This window comes from Squalius cephalus (genome assembly GCF_949319135.1).
Source record: "Squalius cephalus genome assembly, chromosome: 9".
Classification (NCBI taxonomy): Eukaryota; Metazoa; Chordata; class Actinopteri; order Cypriniformes; family Leuciscidae; genus Squalius; species Squalius cephalus.
This window is the reverse complement of record NC_137130.1, coordinates 6,401,971-6,422,296: the sequence shown is the minus strand read 5'-3', so window position 1 is coordinate 6,422,296 and position 20,326 is coordinate 6,401,971. Positions and strand designations below refer to the sequence as shown.

General features: G+C 36.7%; 1 protein-coding gene across 2 annotated transcripts in view; it reads left to right on the top strand.

Annotated features, from left to right (window-relative positions):
* Positions 1-20,326, top strand: part of slc4a3 (solute carrier family 4 member 3) — a 74,270-nt gene that overhangs the window by 43,169 nt on the left and 10,775 nt on the right. For both annotated transcript variants that reach the window (XM_079882296.1, XM_079882295.1), the window contains exons 5-9: positions 919-1,094; positions 3,389-3,609; positions 13,833-13,975; positions 16,047-16,227; positions 17,030-17,165. In XM_079882296.1, coding sequence (XP_079738422.1) covers positions 919-1,094; positions 3,389-3,609; positions 13,833-13,975; positions 16,047-16,227; positions 17,030-17,165 — 857 coding nt within the window. The remainder of the gene's footprint in view (positions 1-918; positions 1,095-3,388; positions 3,610-13,832; positions 13,976-16,046; positions 16,228-17,029; positions 17,166-20,326) is intronic.

Below are 20,326 nucleotides of genomic sequence, written 5' to 3'. Positions count from 1 at the left end.
TGTAGATTGAAGTATGTAGTATACATTAATTTTTTAGTACTGATGTACCTGGATGACCTACTTCTGCTGGTATACTGTATCAAACAATGCAATGCACTTGACTAGACCTTCCCTTTAATATGAAAAATGAAATGGAAATAATGTCTCTTTCTTGACTCTTGTGATTGGACCATCAGAAGTTAAGACATTTTTTGATGGGGGCAACTGATGATTATTTTGATAATCGATTAATCTTTTGATTATTTCTTTGAATAATCCAATTTTTTTTTTAAATATTTTTTATTTTTTATTTTATACATAATTCTTATTATACATTCTGCCCGATGTTGTCCTCCAAACTAATTTGAACTAGCTTTTTATTACGTAGTATTTTTGTCTTGTTTCCAGTCCAAATATCTAAAAACTCTTAAATCAAGATCTACTAGATGAGTAAAATGCCATAAGATTGTATGTCTTGTTTTCTGGGAAAAAAAAGAAAAAAAAAGTGATTTTTTGCTTAAAACAAGTGAAATTATCTGCAAATGGTGTAAGAAAAATAATCTTAATTCAAACAGACACAATATTATTTTTCTTACCCTATTGGCAGATCATTTTGCGTGTTTTTTTTTTTTTTTTAGATAATAGCTTGCCATTTTACTTGTCTAAATGCATCTTGATTTGAAGACAGAAAATAACCACCTGGACAGCACTTGCTAAATTAAGCATGCAATATATTATAATGAGGTCATGTGACAACAATGTACTATTGCTTGAAGAGTTTGTCATTGCATTCAGTTGCACATACTATTAAAAAAAATATGCTGTATACAGTATATACTTTTAGCACAGTTTCCTTCTGCACTGCTGGATATGTATGGATATATGTGTGAGAGATTGCAGGATAATAGGGAGATGCTGACAGATGCTGTGATCTTACAGCTCAGTTTGGGAAGTGAAGAGGACTTGGCGGCCAACCTCTCTCTCACCAGTTTTCATCTGGAGAGCGAGAGACCCCCGAGCAGTGAGGAGACCCCACCCATCCCCGCCGGAATGGAGGAGCAGCAGGAAACACAAGAACGACTGGATGGAGAAGAGGAGGAAGAGATTTCAAACAGGTATTTCACTAATAAATGATAGATCTACACCTGAATGAGTCTACAACTTATGAGTTAAAATACAATCTTCATTTACTCACCCTCATGTCATTCCAAGATGTGTAGCCATCAAATTTATTCAACGCTATGTCAGAAATAATCATTGTAAGCAATCAATTGCGTGCATTTTATTTAGATCATATGCAGAGCTTCCAGGTTTTATTAGAGTAATGAATAATACATGATACATTCAAGACATTAGTGTAAGTTCACTCATTTCTTAAGTGATTCATTTGAACGGTGTATTCACAGCAGTTACTTTTGGATGTGCTTTCAATGGAAAGGGCATCATGCAACTTTTTTATACAATGTGCTGCTGTGAAAAGGAGATGACTGCTTGAGCGTGAGCTGGAAAAGTTGTATTTTATTGCCCTCTGCTGGCTATCCTGCTTCTTGCAGCTTATATATGCATATTTGGTTAAGGAAAATGTACTAATAAAACATCATTAGGCATGTATTTATAGCATTGCCTGCCTCATTTAATATATATATATATATATATATATATAATTTTTTTTATTTTTTTATTTTTTTTTGCAGTGCCGGTGCTTTGAATAATGAGACTTTTGATTGTATATTTTGTCTGGGCCTCCGACTTTAAAGTATCATTGCGCATCACTTGGAGCATTTTCATTCATTTAATTAGCGAGTTTAATTGAACTTGGGTCATTTTTTGATGTATATTTTGAACTTGGGTCATTTTTTGATGTATATTTTTCATTTTTTGGCTCATTTAATTTGGTGTATAATTTCTGAACAACACACTGATTGGGATATATGGCCAGCATTAAATCAAATTGATGATATAGTGGCATTTTATTTATTGACATATTAATCATGCTGCATTTCATTCTCAGTTTGAATAAATTATAGTTGCTGATGTAGCTTAGTTTTTTAAAAACTGTTTAATGAGTGTATTTGCCCTTTAAAGTGCCCCTATTATGCTATCTTAAAGGCTCCTAATTTTTTTATGGAGGTCTCCTACAACAGGTTTACATGCATCAAAGGTCAAACAACACTTTCATTTTATCATAATATACTTTGCAAATCATCACATTTTTTAAAGATTCTCAAACGACTCGTCCAAAGATTCATTCTCTCTAAACCCCTCCTATCCGAGAGCTACTCTGCTCTGATTGGCCAGACAGCTCAGTCTGTTGTGATTGGTCTAACACTTCAGCTCCCGAGGCTTCCTCAGTCCTCAGCGATTGTACACACTGTAAAGACAGTAACGATGGCGTAATTTTTACCATATCAATCCGAGCACGAGTCAGATGATGAAACATTGGAAGAACTAGTTGTTCAACCCGAACCTCCATCGCAAGGACGACTCGAGCAGGGCGTTTCTCAGTGATACGCTACTCAGTTTGACGTACATTATGAGATGTTGCAACTGTAATTCCTCACCATCAGCATTAACACATTACATGTGTATATTTCTAATTTATTGCGGTTCACACGTGGGAACTGTATCATTAACTGACAGCGCATACATTAGCCTAGCACTAACGTGAATGACTGATGTAAGAACAACAGACAATCTGCATTAATGGACACAGTTTTAGGTAATAGTAGCCCACAGCTGATTAGCAGCCAATGAATACCACAGGTGGGCATTATGCTAATGTAAGTTACAGAAGTAAGACTGGAATTATGCCGCGTTCCAGGCAACCTGTAACCCGTGTTTTTCCAACTTGTAACTGGGAGTACATCGATCTAGTACGAGTTCACGGGTGGGAAGTCACGGGTTTGACTGCCGTTCCAGTGCACTTTCACGGGTATAAGGTTGGAAAAACACGGGTTACAGGTTGCCTGGAACACTACAAAGTCGTGAGTCGTGGTTTGAAGTCGTGATTTACGTGCTCAAAAACCTGCCTGGAACGCAGCATAATACTGACGACTCATTTCGGCAGTTCAGAATCGATTCTTTCTTTTGGGAGACTTTATTTATTTATCGTGCACTTTAATATTTAAAACTTTGCAGACCTTTTACATTCACAAACAGCTATATTACACACTGCATGAAAGGTAATGTCCGAAAAAGCATAATAGGGGCACTTTAAATCAAAAGCTAATATTACTTTTTTTTTTTTTTGATCCTTTTCAGCATAGGTGTTATGTGGTTAACCCAGACACCTATAATCATGCACATATTTCAGTCCCAATGCAGTCCTGTTCATTTCATCCTGCTAATAACCATAGGTCAAAAAAACAGTTTTAAAGTCAGTGTTCAATTGCAGGGTTTTTTTGAACAGGTTTAGCCCTTCTCCAGAACTTGCCAGTATGACAACACGAGGCTGGTTTCGCAGGAAGCCTGTCCACCGGCTGGCTGGAGCCCAGCGGAACAGCTACGACCTACGAGAACGCATCTGCATAGGCAGCATGACAGCCATGGAGACTGCGGTCTACCAGAAAGTTCCTACAGACGAAGCAGAGGCGCAGATGCTCGCCAGCGCTGACCTGGATGACATGAAAAGTAAGCAAAATCAATTCTGAAGGAGTCGTGAAAATAGCGGGACGCTAATACGTTTTGATTTTAGAGACATGGAACAAATCATCTAATCAACCTGCTATTAGTTTTGACATTTCTACACATATCAGATATTATCACTAGAATATTCTAATGCACAATTTCATTTTTTCTCTGTACAACAAAATATTAACAATAAAAAATTATTTGTACACACATTATCTTTATTTTGCATTTGCACTTTCAGAATTTGGAGGATGCAAATAATTTATCATCATAGTATTGGGGCCATCAAAATTGCAATTATTTGCAATTTAGTCCTTTTTTTGTCTTCAAGTAAAAATAAGATATATTTGAGATACTTGAGAAGCAACACTGCATGAGATATTAAGACTTATTTTTTTTATTAATATAGCTTTAATATGATTGTATTTTTATGACTGCACTGGGAGACTTTTTCAAGTGATAAAAATCTAAAACCTAATACAGATAAATTATACACTCTCTAAAAACAAGTCTTAATATATTATGCAGTGCTGCTTCTCAAGTAAACTGAATTTCTTTCAGGATTTTTTATCTGGAAAACAATACAAGTATAGTCGTTTTTTGCAGTGTAGTAAGCATAAATCTTTCGTAGATGACTAGTTTAATCAAGAAAGCATTATTTCAGGCATAAATCTTTCATAGATGACTAGTTAAAACAAGGAAGCTTTATTTCAGGGTCTGATAACGACAGGCTGACTATATGACTATTCCTTAAAAATGTCTTCTTCAGTGCTTAATTAAGAAAGGACATCATTTTTATGATCTTATTTAAGGTTTCATCTATAAATTTTGTTCCTGGATTCTGCAAGGGGTGTGTAAATTTATGAGCACGACATGCAACTGTAGCCTTTTGTCTCGAGAATCAGTGCACTTACTGATTTGAGTTTTCAGCGTGTGTAGCCGTGATGATTAAAACAAGGATTAAAGCAGACAACTTGCATGTTGTTGCGGTCGTTCGATCTTAATTGAAATCAGTGCAGTAACTCAAACAAAATTAGATTGGCGTGTTTGATTGCATGTGTCATTGGAACCACACCAACGACCGAGTCTCGGGCCGATGGTTTAACTTGATCTTGACAAGCCAAAGCCTGTAGTTCCTCCAAATGCTCATTAAAATCTCACTCTAGAGGAGGGGAGTGATGACAGGGAGTGTTTGTATAGTGGACTTAGACGTTCACATTGGCAAGGTTTCTGGTAAGTTTTGGGGCGCTGGGGTATTCGTGTCCATACTCATAAATGTGTTTTGGTGGAAAGCAGAGCAGCAGGATCATTGGCTGGCCATGGTCAGCACTTGGCCTGCCCTCTGCTTCCTTTCCCGTGGTTGTAAACAAGACTTTCGAGATGTTCAGATGTGGTCAGGGTCACTGGATCTACGCCATGCACCAGAGTGCTTCCCGCTGTTTTTACATTAATGATTATTCTTAATAAAGTAAGCTCAACTGATTACAGGGTATGACAGTCCAAGAATACTACTACTCCTTTAAAAACCCTTGCAAGAGTGTAATTGGCACTTTCCACAAATAGAATGTCCCATTACTTAAAAAAAAAAAAAAAAAAAAAAGTATTATAAAGAAAAATCCCATGTTTTTATTTATTTAATTTTGGTGGGGCGAAATGTTAAATAAACTGTTATTTAAAGTCCCCCTGTAGTCAATAATTGTATCTTTAGTCACCAAAATGACATATTTAAAAGTTTTTCCCTGTGAAAAAAATGTCTTCATGCCTTAAAATAGCTTGAATGTACTCTACACCCTCGCTTCATTTAGTATACGTGGAGATTCAGAGATTAGTATACGATCAGAGATTCACTCGCTCAACTTACTGAGGTAAACGCTGCACAATGATATCGCTCTTTGCAACGTTGGACACATAACGCCAATTAATATGATTAGCCTTTTGCTTGCCTATGTTATCAAACAGCTAATAATGTGTTGCTAATGTTACACAAACCATGTTCCCATTCGCCATTCCAGAGTCAGACAGCTGCCTTCTAACAATCATCAGAAACACTATGAACAACTTAGAACGCCATTGGAGAAAGGCATATAATTCATCATAACATCGTAATATACATCATACACCCGCTATTTTGCTATATCTACCCAATTTTTCATATCATAACTGAAAAATACACCAGAATAAGCTTGCTTCTCTCGAGACTCCCCTGCTAGATTGCTGTTAATGATGTGCTAACCTGTTGGTTACAGGTAGGTTTTGACGTCAGAAACACCAGATATTTCAAATCGCGTTTTTAAGACTGTCTTTAGATCACTGCAGTTTTAAGGAGAAAATACTCATCAATTGTGATGACATGTGAATTTGCACATCGTTTTTCTTAAAAAAAAAAACACCACATAGACATATAAACAACATTAAAAACTTGATTTTCACCACAGGGGGACTTTAAGATAAAATGAACATAATATAAAGAATAGGTATAAAATATAAAATGTCTTTCGAAAGAAGTGTTGACCGCAATTGCTAAGCTTAATTATTCAACCTGTTTACCAAAGTTATTATAAGAGAAAAAAGTAAAAAAAACAACAAAAAACCCTGTTTCATTTCCAATAATTCATAACAATGTCAGACTGAGCTGCAGCCTATTTAAGCTATTATATTCCCCAGTATATAAAACGGTAAAATACATCATCCGTCAGTCAATACATCTTACTTCTAATACATAAAACTGAAAAGGAGAACTTAATACTTTTAATGGAGTAATATTTTAATGGGTATCTGTACTTTTACTCTAGTACTTGATTTGTGTGCTTCGTCCACCACTGATAATATTTAGTTTGACCTGTGGGCTGTGGATCAGTTTATGAAGGTTAGGCACCTAACCTTTGATGAAAGATAAAAAAGTTTTTACATTTCTCTAAATAAAAATGATTGAAAAGTAAGTTTAAGGATCTCTTTGGCACCCTATTTGTGGAAAGTGCAAATTAGTATTTTATCCTGGGGAACGTCACCGAAGTCATTCCCGTACAGTGTCTGGGAGGATCCCTAAAGATGTGTTGCGCATGACTATGTTTTCTTAGATGCAGCATTGTAAAGTTCTTCCTGACGCGAGGGGTTTGTTTTAAATGGGCTCCCATGCCCCAGTTGGCCTCCCAGCTGTTCCTCTGTGTCATGTGGTGATTTTTCAAGCCATGGGAATGGCTAGACACACACTCTCTTTTATTGAGCCAGATGATTTTCACAGAGCCTAAGTTTAGTACCTTGTTCATTTTAGATATAAAGTCCCATCCAGAATATTTGAATCCATAATGTTTGCTCATGAATGGTGCTTACCATGTGGCATGTTGCATGATGAATGAAATGTGGTTCTTGTGATTTTCAGCCATCTTACTAGATGAAATGTACTGGATTTATCCCTTTAAAAAAAAAATATATATATATACATATATATATATGTGTGTGTGTGTGTGTGTGTGTGTGTGTGTGTGTGTGTGTGTGTGTGTACAATATTAACTCATTATTAGTTCAATTGTTCAATATTGTTTACATCATTGTATATTATTTTAATATATTATATCATTGTTAATATTGTTTTTTATATTGATATATTAATAAGTTGATATTATTGGTTAAATTGTTCAGTACTGCTTATTATCAATATTTTTTTAATTCTATTTATAAATACTTAAATGCTAACATGCCTGCAGCTGGTTGGGTTTTGAAGGAGGCATAGATGTTTCCATCTGGCGTGCCGATACAGGCTAATTTCATGAATGATACTGCTGTTTACTCTACGTGACGTACAGTGCAGCTAATATGGCTAAATTAGTCCCTGTGAATGAAGGCCAGAGTCCAGCAGAGTGCTTTTAGGTGAGGGCTGCAGCGGCTCTGTGGATGAGTCCCCTCCAGCTATAATTAACTTCACTGTTCCAATTGATTATCCTTCCCAGAGACCCGCCCGCAGCCTTTCCTGCTTTTAGAAAAGAGGAAGCATTGACTGCTCTACCGCAGCAAATTACAAATGAGGCCGCCACACTGGAACAGGCCATTGAATTTAAGCCTTGCATCACACTAGCTTGCTATAAACGGCTCATGTCTAAGTCTGTCCCGCTCCATGCCACTGTTTTCATATGTGTGACACCTTTATAGGCCATTTAGATACCATAAATGTCCGAATGCTCACTTGTGTAAACCACATAATTGATTTTCTTACTTATTTTTTGAATGACCCCATTGTTTGTTTTTTATTTTTAGAATAGTTTGTAATTGCTTGTTGAATAATCTCAAATGGCATATTTTTCATATCTCAGTTGTTTCTCCTACAGCAAGGTGATTACAGTACAATTACAGGGAGATTTTATTTTATTATTTTATTTTATTTAGATTTTTTTTGAATATATATTCTATACATTTAAGTTTATTGAATAACCACAAATATTGTCTCGCTATTCCAATTGTATCTCACAACAATGTGATTATAGTGTGATTATTTAATTATATATCTATATATTTGTTTTTTTATTTAATTAATTTAATTTAATTTATTTAAAAAAAATATTAATCTTATTTTTATGAGTTTATAACCTCATAAAAACTCTCAATATCCCATTGTTTTTTCCTAGTCAGCAATTACAGTGCAATTACAGTGAACATGAAATACAATATCATCTATTTTGTAAAAAGGATTTACATGGAGAGCAAATTGAAACTTTTTCCTGAGAAAAAAAATACCCAATTTTTTCCTAATATTGCTCATTAAATTCTCCCAAAAATCAAATGATCTGAGCTCTCTTTTATCTTATCTACATAATAGACACATTTGAGTCTGTATATGTTTCTTCTAAAGAATTAAAATTAGAAAGTTAATATCTAAATTAAACATAACTGAGATCTCCCTTATATCTCATGATGAGCTATGAAAGAGCAACCTCTGAGCAATAAAATGTCCCTCTGATATGCATACAAATTTAGAAAATGTCCAGCTATAGGCTGTTGAACGCATCTGAACTGTGATTGGCTAATCCTTGTGCAGGTAACCGCTTGAAAACGAGACAGGGTTGAGCTCTAGAAGCAGCCATGGTTTCCATGGAGATCGGTCATGTGGAGACAGTGCTGTGTAATGTGTGGCACCATGTTGTGCACTTCATCTGCACCGATGTTGTTTCGGATGGAGGTTTTCACCTCTGCTTTCTGATAGGGTGCTGTAACCAGCTCTGTACCTGATGGGGGACAATCCGCACGGAGGACCGCATCTCTGTCCCTCATGCAGCCTCGGGATCAATCGACAACGTCATGGAAAGCACAGAGGCAGCCAATAGATTAGTGCGAGTCCTCAAAAGTAGTTCAGTTGTATCAACATTTCCTCTGGATCATCAGCCAATTCCAGTGATCCCTGCTGTTCGCTTGCGTACATGCGGACACGTCTCGCAGAACTACTGCTTGGAAACCCTGAGGCCAGACACCATTTTCTTATCAGGCAGCCAGGTGGATCTTACAAACTCTCTTTGGAATGAGGGCCTAGCTGAGAGATTATCCTTTTTCCTTCTTTTCTTCTTTAACTTCTCTAACAAACCACATTTCTGGTCATTCCATAGTTTTAGAAATTTGTGCTTCCAGGATATACTCGGGATTAAACAGAGTTTTTTGAGTTCTACTTTGTAGACGGTACAAAATAGCATCGCGGAAGAGGGTGGCATCCTGGATGATCCGGAGGCACCAGGTTTGGAGATGACAGACGTGGAGAAGGAGAAGGATGGCAGTGGCGGCTCAGGGGAGGAATGCCCTGATGCAGATGCTGGAAAGGGGCATTGTGTGGATCAGGAAAACCCTCTGGGAAACTTTGCATTGGTCGGCTTTGAGGACTTTGAGGAGTTTGTGCTGGATTTTGATGATTATGACCTTCTGGAGTCCATCCACTCACACCTTGGCTCCCCAGTCGAACCGATCCGTAAGTGTGCTTACTGTAAAAAAGTTGGAAGCGTGATGAAGGGTAATATTTTCCAGCCACCTTAGTTTTTGCAAATGTCACAGCGACCTCCACTTTGCTTCACACTTACATCATTTTTTGACAGAATTTTGCCATTGTCTTTGACAATTGTAGTTTAGGTTAATGAATGGCAAAAAGCCTTGAAGTACGCATTTGCACTTGAATGTGTAACAGAGAGCTCTTGATTAAATCCGATAGGATTTTCCGTTCACATGACTGCGGTTGTGACATTGTAAAAATGCACTCCACTCTCTATAGATCTTGCTCACATTGGAAATTGATTGCTGGGGATTTCGAGTTACTGAGTTGTTTTATTGATCGTGTAGGGAAATACAAGATAATGAATGTCAAGCTGAGTCCATGCAAACAATTTGCTGACATGAAACATTATGGCCTCCGGTGTGATGTGGCATGTTTAAAGGGATGGCTTATGAAGTTCCATATCCACTCCTGTTGACACATATAGTACATGTGCAGCCAAGTCTCCACATGCACAAATCATTTCAGGGCAGAGTCATATTACGCAGTAACTTGATTCAGACATAAAGTATAGTGATTTCTATTGATATTCCTCATGCATTATGGTTAGAGGTTTGTTCGTCTGTAATTTATTCAGACTGAACCTTTTTTGACCTACAGTACCGCTCAAAAGTTTGGGGCAGTTAGTCAATTATTAGGTTTATTCAGCAAGGATGCATTGAATAGATCAGAAGTGACATTAAAGTTTTTAACATTGTTCCAAAAAGATTCTGTTTCAACTAAATGCTGTTCTTTTCAACTTTCTATTAATAAAAGAATCCTGAAAAATGTTTCACGACTTCCACAAAAATATGTTTCTTGAGCACCAAATCAGCATCATATAATGATTTCTGAAGGATCATGTGACACTGAAGACTGGAGTCGTGATGCTTACTTTAAGTTATCTTAATATTTCACAATAATGTGAATAATACTAAAAAAACTGTATTTTTGACCAAATAAATGCAGCCTTGGAGAGCAGATGAAACTTATTTCCAAAAACATTTAAAAAGTCTTACCAAAGTGTACACTGATTGACACAAGTGGCATCATTACTGTATATTCATACTGAATTATGATTGGTCTTCGTTCTTACATCTATTTGGACACTGAATTATGAATGCTCTTGTCTTTCCTGCATGTTTTTAGCCATTTATAGCCACCGAACAGTGATTGTTCGATGAATCTGATGTGCCACCAACAGAAGATTAAATTTGCATATGAATTTGTCATCTTTCTTATATCAGCCATAAGCCAAATCAATAATCAAGAAGCTAATACTGACTAACTTTCATATTTTAGACACAACATAGTTAAAAAAAATCCAAATTAAGTGTATGGCTATGTTTTTCAAGCTTGAATGCACCCCCCCCCCCCCCCCCATTCATAAATATTTGCATGGAAAAAGCAACCAATGCATTATCCATTCTCTTTTTTTGCAAGAAAATCAGTCATACTGGTTTGTAACAACCTGAGTAAATAATAACAAATGTTACTATTCCTTATATAAAAAGTGATGGGTCTGAAACATTCCAGTTATCAATCAGAGTTCAAACACTGCTTTTCACTAACAGCCTACTTGTATTTTGATAAACAGTAAAACCCTCAGGCTTTTGCTTTTGTCTTTGTGTAGACTGTTTACTAGTGCGTTGCCCTCAAGGCCTTTCCCTGTCTGTGATTATCTGCAGTCCCTCGGGAAAATGTGTGTGAAAATATCCATCTTATCTCTCTGTCTCGCTGTTTCTTTTCAATAATACACACAAACTCTGTGTCATAAAACTTTTATAACTGCAATTTGCCTGCATTTGGGTCAATGGCAAATGAAAAATATTTAAAAAATCACCTAGTTTAAATGAGGCAAGTTCTTAGAAATTGTAATTATGCTAGTTTAATGTGTTTTTTTTTTTCCAGCAACAAAAACACAAAAAATCTCAACCGGTATAACCATTAAGTACTATAATATCCTTGTCCTTGTGAGTCATTTTGTTGGTCCTCATGAGGAAAACAGCTAAAAAATCATACTAAGTGATGTTTTTTGAAAATATAACAATGCTAATAGTTTTCTGTGATGGGTTTAGGGGATAGAATATACAGTTTATACAGTATACAGTTTTTTAAATGCATTTTTTAATAGATCTTGTGCCTGTGCCATTGAACCATTTCGAGAGTGTGTTTGAAGGTGGTAAATAGGTAATGCTAACAAAATATGGGAGGACAGTTCAAATGTTTGAATTGAGATTTCAAATCAGCACTTTTGTGCGTCAAACACACATTTGCGGCCTGAGTTGGTTTCGTCCTGTGGTGTTTTGATGAAAACTTGGCTGTTTTGGTCTCCTCTAGGATTTTTGCTCTGCTGCCATGAAAAGCACAACCAGAGTACAGCCAAAAGGCACGGCCACCTTATTGTTACTCTACTGGGTAAAGGCCCATCACCAGTGTGTGGACTTTTTTGTTTTTGTTTTTAAAGGGGGATGTGGGGTTAGAGTCATGTGCGAGGCTAGGAGAGAAAGGGTAAAAAATTAACTTTGTTTAATGAACATCCCCGGGCTACTAGGACAACACAAACCAGCTGAGGCCTTGGGCGTCCTGGCAGGCCTCAACCCTTGGAGAGCCCTGGCCTTTTACTTGGCACTCGGAACAGCTGGAGAGAGAGAGGGTTTCTCATAATACACCCCTTCAATTATCCCAAATTCAATAAAAACCTCGGTTTGTGGGCTAAAATGATACAATATTAAATCACAGCAATTTTTTTGGAAAGGCCTAGCATCCAAAGTACGCCTCTTAGTTGCACTCAGCTGAGAAGGCCTGGGATTCACTTGTTTTTCTAGGCCCGTTTTTACTCTCAATCACACAAATGTATGTAATTTCATTGCTACAGTTGAGTAAAAGCTACGTGAACCCTTGGATTTACCATGTACTTTTGTATAAATTGGTCATATAGACAATTTGTTTCGCCATGGACATGAATATCAAGGCTTGTGGGTGTTTTTAACCCTTTTCAGCTTTATGCAAGTCAACGATTCTCAATGTTATGTTTTCTGAGATCTCCTTTTCAAGACATGGATCAGGCAATACTTGATGCAAATAGAAAAAAATCTAAATCTGTGAGTGTTTGTTATAGGGCAGTTCAGATCTGACCAACACCTACAGTCTGGTTTTGCTGGGCTTGTCCCAATACCAACATTTGCAGTCTTGACCACTTACATGACATTCTTTCTGTATTTGGCCTAAGTGTTCAAGTGGGTAGAACATTTAATTACCTGATGGAACACACTTACAACATATAGGCCCGGTTTCACAGACAGGGCTTAGATTAAGCCAGGATTAAGCCTTAGTTCAATTGGGGCATTTAAGTGGCTTTTATAAACGTGCCTTAGAAACAAACATTACTGGTGTGCATCTTGAGATAAAACAATGGCACTGACATATTTTAAGATATATCAATGCAAGTTGCTTTCAGTTAAAACAGCTCAATAATGCATTTTAATCTGGGACTATCTTAAGATTGTCTGTGAAACCAGGTTATAGTGTTGTAAAAATGCAAGTAACGTTTTTACAGGTCATATTTTTTTTACATATTTTGATTTTTAAAACTATGCACTTTAAAATAAACTCCTACATGTCTGTACAGTATTCCCTATTTAAGATACGAAACAATTAGTTATAGTGTGATGCTTCCAATTAAGTGATAACAATAAACATGCTCTGCACCAATACAACATGCAACACTTTACATTTACTACCAAATTACATGTAATATCTAATTAATTTAACTCGCAATGGAAAGTTTTCCTCGAAGTCTTGCGATTCCGGGACACATGAGTTCCTGGGATACACTTAACCTCAAATACCGTTCCAATGTCAAAACTTTGACATTTATCGGACCTGGGACAGTCTTGTGCTCTTATTTCCAGTGGCTCTCAAGGGTGGGTATTGGGACAGGCCCGTTGTTTGGACTCCAGATTAGCTGACTCCGATTAACTCAGATCATTCATCTAAGGATTACTAATTTTAGTTAATTGTAGTTAACCTGCTATGAATGTTTACACAGTGTGTTCAATAAAGACATGAAAATGTATCTAATTGTTTGTGTGTGTGTTATTTGTTAAAGCAGACTGTTAGGTATTGTTGGTTCACTTTTTTTTTCTGCATCTGCCTTTACAAAACTGACAGTTTAATTTTTTTTATTTGCCTAACCACTTCCCTTTTCTTTCACTTTAAGGTCACCGTTTCGAGGACAATCCTGGGGTTAGACGTCACCTCGTCAAGAAATCATCACGATGTCAAATACCACGATCCAGCAATAGCTCACCTCCTCTGTCCAGTCTGAAGAGGAGAAAGAGGATGGACAAGAAAACTCATGAGGTGAGAGCTGAGCTTCCTGACCGCATGGAGAAAAGAAAAATGAAACCTAGTTTCGTTCATCCAGACAGTTTGCTCCACATTATAACTAAACTAAAATGCAAAGTGACCAAACACAGTTTAGGTTTCGTTTATGAGCAGATTGATCAATAATAGAACAGCGTGGACAAAAACATAAAATAATAGCATGGCAGGCTGTCACAATATTATATAGTATTGATTTTGAGATCTGAATTTCAGTGTTGTTCCTCAAGAGGTAGCTCAAAGTAAAGCCTCCATTTACCCTAGACTGACATTGATACTGATAAAGAGGAGGTGTTAATAGAGGTAATCAATCTAGAGGAGCAGGAGAGACCCTTGATTCAGAGATATTTCCTCTAGTCTGCTGATACCTATTGATCCGTTTCATCCTGTGGGATTCACTAAACGAGCGAGATCTGTCTCTCTAAATCAGTTGGATTAATTACATAAGGCACTTAGTCAATCAACACTGGAGTATGTGCTATTCATGTGGCTTTATCTGCTGATCTATGAGCTCCGAATCAACCAGTGGAGGAGAATCATTTGTCTCACTGGAGTACAGGATTCATCTACACATGCATTAAAGTCCTCCATTGAACGCAACAGTGAATTCGCATTTTTTAAGCACCTCAGTTCCAGAAGCATTTTTGTTTTTTCCTTTTCTTTTAAGCCATTTTAACAGTTTATTCAGTAAATTGTTCTTGAGCCAAAGGAATCATCAGAGATAAATCAACATTACTTTGCATTGATTCAAAGAAAAAGCTATTTGGAAATCTGAAAAAAAAGGAAAAAAAAGACAGTGCATATTGTTTTTTAAAGAACATAAACTATTCATCTCTTTGCAAATACCAATCGAATCTGAATTTACAGTACAATATAAAACAATTTACTTATAGTCATTTACTTCTTATTTTTACTTATTTTAGTCTTATTTTACTATTATATATATTATATTGTAGTACTAAATTTTGAATTAGCTTTGTTTCAGGTTTCGTTTTAGTAGTTAATTCATTTTAGTAGTAATGTACTTTTGTTATTTTTTATTAGTTTTTAGATTTAACTTTTTTCTTTCTTTTTAGCTTTAGTTCATCTTTATTTCAGTTTTAGATTTAAAAATGTAGTAAGACTTCAATTTCAATTTCAACTTTTAATTCTGTTATTTGCCACGGTGACATTTCTAATTTTCATCATGTTTATTAAGTTATTTTTAAGTTATGTTTTTGCATCATTTGCAATGCATCATTCAGTGTGAAAGATCATGTAACAACAACTTCTCTAATTGGCTGATATCTTTTTAGGATCGTTGGTAGCATTGCTCTTAGCACTGAGAATTTGGTTATGAAACTGTGATTAAGCTCATAGTAGGTCTGTGTTCAAAGGTTGTCATTTATCTTTGATAGATCCATTACCTGTGCTTTTACTCTTGAATAAAAAATACTAAAACAAAAGAAGATTTATGATATTGCTGTCATATATGTGACCCTGGATCACAGAACCAGTCATAAGTCACACGCAATTTGTGGCAATAGCCAACAATACATTGTATGGGTAAAAATGATAAAATTTTCTTTTATGCCAAAAATCATTAGGATATTAAGTAAAGATCATGTTCCATGGAGATTTTTTGTAAATTTCCTACCTTAAATATATAAAACATTTATTTTTGTGAGTGAATGCAGCACAATCGTGCACATAAATGAACAACTTTAAAGGAGATTTTCTCAATGTTTTGATTTTGTTGCACCCTCAGATTCCAGATTTTCAATAGTTGTATCTCGACCAAATGTTATCCTGTCATTACAAACCATACATCAATGGAAAGCTTATTTATTCAGCTTTCAGACGATGTATACATTTCAATTTAAAAAAATTGACCCATGTGACTGGTTTTGTCATCCAGGGTCACATATTTCTGTTTTGTTCCCCTTCCAGCTAGAGGTGTACTTGTTTGCCTGTTTCCTATGAGCTGCCCTGGGAATTGCCTTGAAGCGACTTTGGTTATGATTCTTTAAAAGTTCTTTATGACGTGCCTTTGACATTGTGATCACCGTAGGTGTTTGTGGAGCTCAACGAGCTGATAGTGGATAAGAACCAGGAGATGCGCTGGAAAGAAACAGCACGTTGGATCAAGTTTGAGGAAGACGTGGAGGAGGAGACGGATCGCTGGGGCAAACCGCATGTGGCCTCGCTGTCCTTCCGTAGCCTGCTGGAGCTCCGCAGGACCATCACACATGGTAAGAGTCGAACGCTCTGCCAGCCCACTCAACCCTGCGATCCTGGTCCAATCCTAACATCCATGCGCTGTTTCTAGTTGACAAACCGTGTGACTGACAGAATTCAAATGGACACTTAAATGATATAAATGGATTAAACCCTCTTGGGCATATCCACTTTTTGACCATGAAAAACTGATCATTTTCCATTCAAGATAAACAGTTCTTTAGTTTTGAGACTCCAAACTACAAATCCAAACACATGTCTATCAATGAGAAGGTTTTGGTAAGTTTCAGTTCTTGTGGTTTTGGAACCAACATGACAACCCTGACAAAAAAACATCTTTAATGGACGGCAGTGATGAACGGACATGAGGGTTTGCAAAAACAACTAAAAATACTGTGGTTATGTAGAGTTAGGCGGTGTGATCAGAATATGAGAAATTTAATATCACAGTAACAGTATATGTCGTGATATATTTGTTTATGCTGACCATTTGATTGGAATGTGGTGCAGTGCTATTTTTGGATAATCCAGTGTGTTAAATACTTAACAAATACAAGCTACTTTGAAAATGTGCATATATATATATATATATATATATGCGTGTGTGTGTGTGTGTGTGTGTGTGTGTGTGTGTGTGTGTGTGTTTGTATGTGTGTGTGTATTGGTGTTGTTTTATAATATCCCATTGGCATTAGAAGTGAGAATATGTCTTTAGTCTTTAGAATGACTAAATGATAGAGATTATTTCATTGTATAAGCTGACAGAGGTGTATGATAAATGGAGCGATGTTACAAACACTGTGTTTTGTTACCCAGGTGCCATAATGCTAGATCTGGATCAAACCACACTACCTGGCATCGCCCACTTGCTGGTGGAAACCATGATAATCTCGGACCAGATCAGAGCCGAAGACCGAGCCAACGTGCTGCGAGCGCTTCTGCTCAAACACAGGTGAGTGGAGGTCAGACATCATTACTCCAAACAAAGCTCATATTGATCTTCTCTGCGGTGGGCCTTGATGCCAATGTCCTTTGTCAGAGCTGCCTCTATTGGTTTCCTGCTAAATGAAGAGGTGTGATTACATAACAAATACACTTCGTATGACAGTTCGCCAGGCCGATGGCCAATAGAGTTTTTAATGGCGTTTTGCTATTGCAGCTGCAGAGACATCAGACATTGATTACATCAAAGAGTGTTTAAAGGAATAGATTGTTTAGTCATCCTCATCTCATTTCAACCTTGAAATATTTGTTGTCTTTCCTTATTTGCAGCAAAAGTTATTTAAGGTCCAAAAAAATCTATAAAACCATTTCAAATGGCTTATTTTAAATGTCCATAGCTACAGTATATCCCATATCTCTCAAATCTAATAAGCTGTCTAAGTTTTCCGGCACTTGCCACGCCGCATCAATTTAAAAAAACAAAAAAAAAACAGTGTTATTTTAGTATAATTGAGAAATATATATATTTTTAAAAAATGCTTGTTATATGTCTTTCTATCTTCAATCAAAAAGAAATTAAGTTTTTTGAGGAAAACATTCCAGGATTTTTCTGGACTTCAACGGTTATCAACAGGTTGAAGGTCCAAATTGCATTTTCAGTGCAGCTTCAAAGGGCTCTACACGATTTCAGTCGAAGAATAAGGGTCATTTCCAAAAAAAAGTATCACAAATGCTTACCTTTCAGAGCTCTGCAATGCGCCACACATTATGTGATCACGCTGGAAAGGTCAATCGCGACGTAGGTGTCGCCATACCGCAGTTCTTCTGCCTACGTCATGCGTGACCTTTCCAACGTGATTACGTAATGTGTGGCACATCGCAGAGCTACTGAAAGACGAGCATTTGTGGTTAAAAAGTATAAACATTTTTATATTTTTAGAAAATGGCCGATCGTTTCTCTAGATCCCTTATTCCTCGGCTGGGATCGTGTAGAGCCCTTTGAAGCTGCATTGAAAATGCAGTTTGGACCTTCAACCCATTGGTTGCAATTGAAGTCCACTATATGGAGAAAAATCCTGGAATCTTTTTTCCTCAAAAACCTTAATTTCATTTTGACTAAAGAAAGAAAGACATAGACATCTTGGATGACATTAATTTGTTGGTATGACAATTAGAAATTAGACTGCACAGAAATGGAAACTGAACTACAGGTAGCCCTAATACACATTAAATGTAGTCACGCAATGCCGATGTTGTTAACATTAACAATTTGAGAACAAAGTATAATTTGCACGGTTTGACGTGATATGATAAGCGAGCGTTAGATTTAATCAGCGCGATTTACTGCAATGCTTTTTTCCCCTTAACATTATTTGGTCAGAACAAAAGTGGATGTTACTGACTTGTTCAGATGACATTTTCCAGTGAGAATTCTTATGTTGGTCAATGGTCATACTTCCAAAAAGTAGAATCTGTGATTGCGAATGACAGTATCCACACCGGCACGGCGACTGACAGCCGCACATTCTCCTCAAAACATTGGATTCATCCGCGCTGTGCCGTGCCGAGGCACACCCCACGTAAAGTTGATAATTCCGTGAATAACTGCAATTGCAGATTTCGAACAGATATGGCGACAAAGAGGAAAAACTACGGACTGCAGCTTTAAGCTAGTGCTGTTTAAATGCAGTATTTAGTATGGCTCAGACAGGCCTCATTTCTTGAAGGATTGTGAAGTGCCATGTGTTTTCTTTGTTAAGCTCTGCTCAGCCACAGGACCACACTCTGAGGTCAGAATGGTACTCTACCTGAGTGCTACTGCTAACAGAATTAATATTGCATGGCCAGAAATGTGGATTGCATTAATGGTTTGAAGATGTACCTTTTTAAACCCCTTTGCATTAATATGACAAAAGATATTCATAAAGTGGCTCCAAAAAGTTTTGGGCACTCAAGCCACATTTAAATGTCTTCTTTCAAAAACATTCAAAAACCTTAACTCAAACTTTTCAACGTTAGTGTATAATGCAAAGACATTTATACATTTTTTAGGTGTGGCTTGAATGACCAAATCATTTTTGGGGCGACTGCATATGTTTGATTAAAAAAATAATGTTTTTGTGATTAATCATTTATTCTTGTTCTTAGGCTAAAACTAAACATCACTTTAATTTGTTACCAATATATGTTAAGGATAACAAATGTTGACATCTCCTTTAATTGGAATCTCTTTTGGCAACTTTGGCAAGTGAGTGCCACAAAAGTTCAATACCAGTTGTGCTTGCTTCTTCTTGTTGTCTTTTTATATCAGTTAAGGGAAGTTGGAACTACTCAGAGATGCGTATTTCACTCTGCCAGGCAATAAAACAAACACACACAAACACATGATGAAGTCAAAAACTAGATTAAACCTCTCTACAGCATTTCCCATCATCTCAGATGCAGCTTTCCATGAGAATACGTGTCAAATTAGTCACCAAAAAATGTCTTTGTAATGTGGAAAAAAATACATCAAGGTGCTCTATAAGTTAGGTCATTAGTTACTTATGTTTTGGAAATGTTTTCAAACACAATTCAATGTCACACCTTGTGTTTGGGAACCTTTCGGTGACCAGTTTGGCTGGAGCGTAACAAGATCTCAAATTAAGCTTAATGAGTGTACCGATGTCAACCGCTGGACGCGGTCACGGTGACGTGTGTAACAAAGCCTGGCAGCCACTCTTTAGTCTAACTCTTTACTTTTTTCAGCACACGTAGAGCACCAAGAGCAAAACAAGATTAGTCTTTTTGTGAAAAATAATAAAGGCATTTATTAATTCATTGGACTACCTCTACAGTCAATTTTTTAGAGTTCGAATTCTGTTTAAATATTCCCTGATATCATCTAGCCGCATGTTGCTTTTCTGTTGTCTTTAGCATTTTTTACTGATTGCTTTGGCACATGTTTTTTCGAGCGAACAGGGAATGTGGTTTGGTTTTGCAGTTTGGATTCTGATATCCTGACATGTTGGGTTTTATGTTTGCTTTGCAAATATTGCAAGCGAAGATGGAAAATTGCCTTTTTGGACATTGATAAGCAAGGAAATTGCTGTACCCGTGGAGCTAAATAAACACAAGAGCAGGGATATTTGTCTCACGGAGGAGAATAAATGGACTCGAGTAGCTTGACAG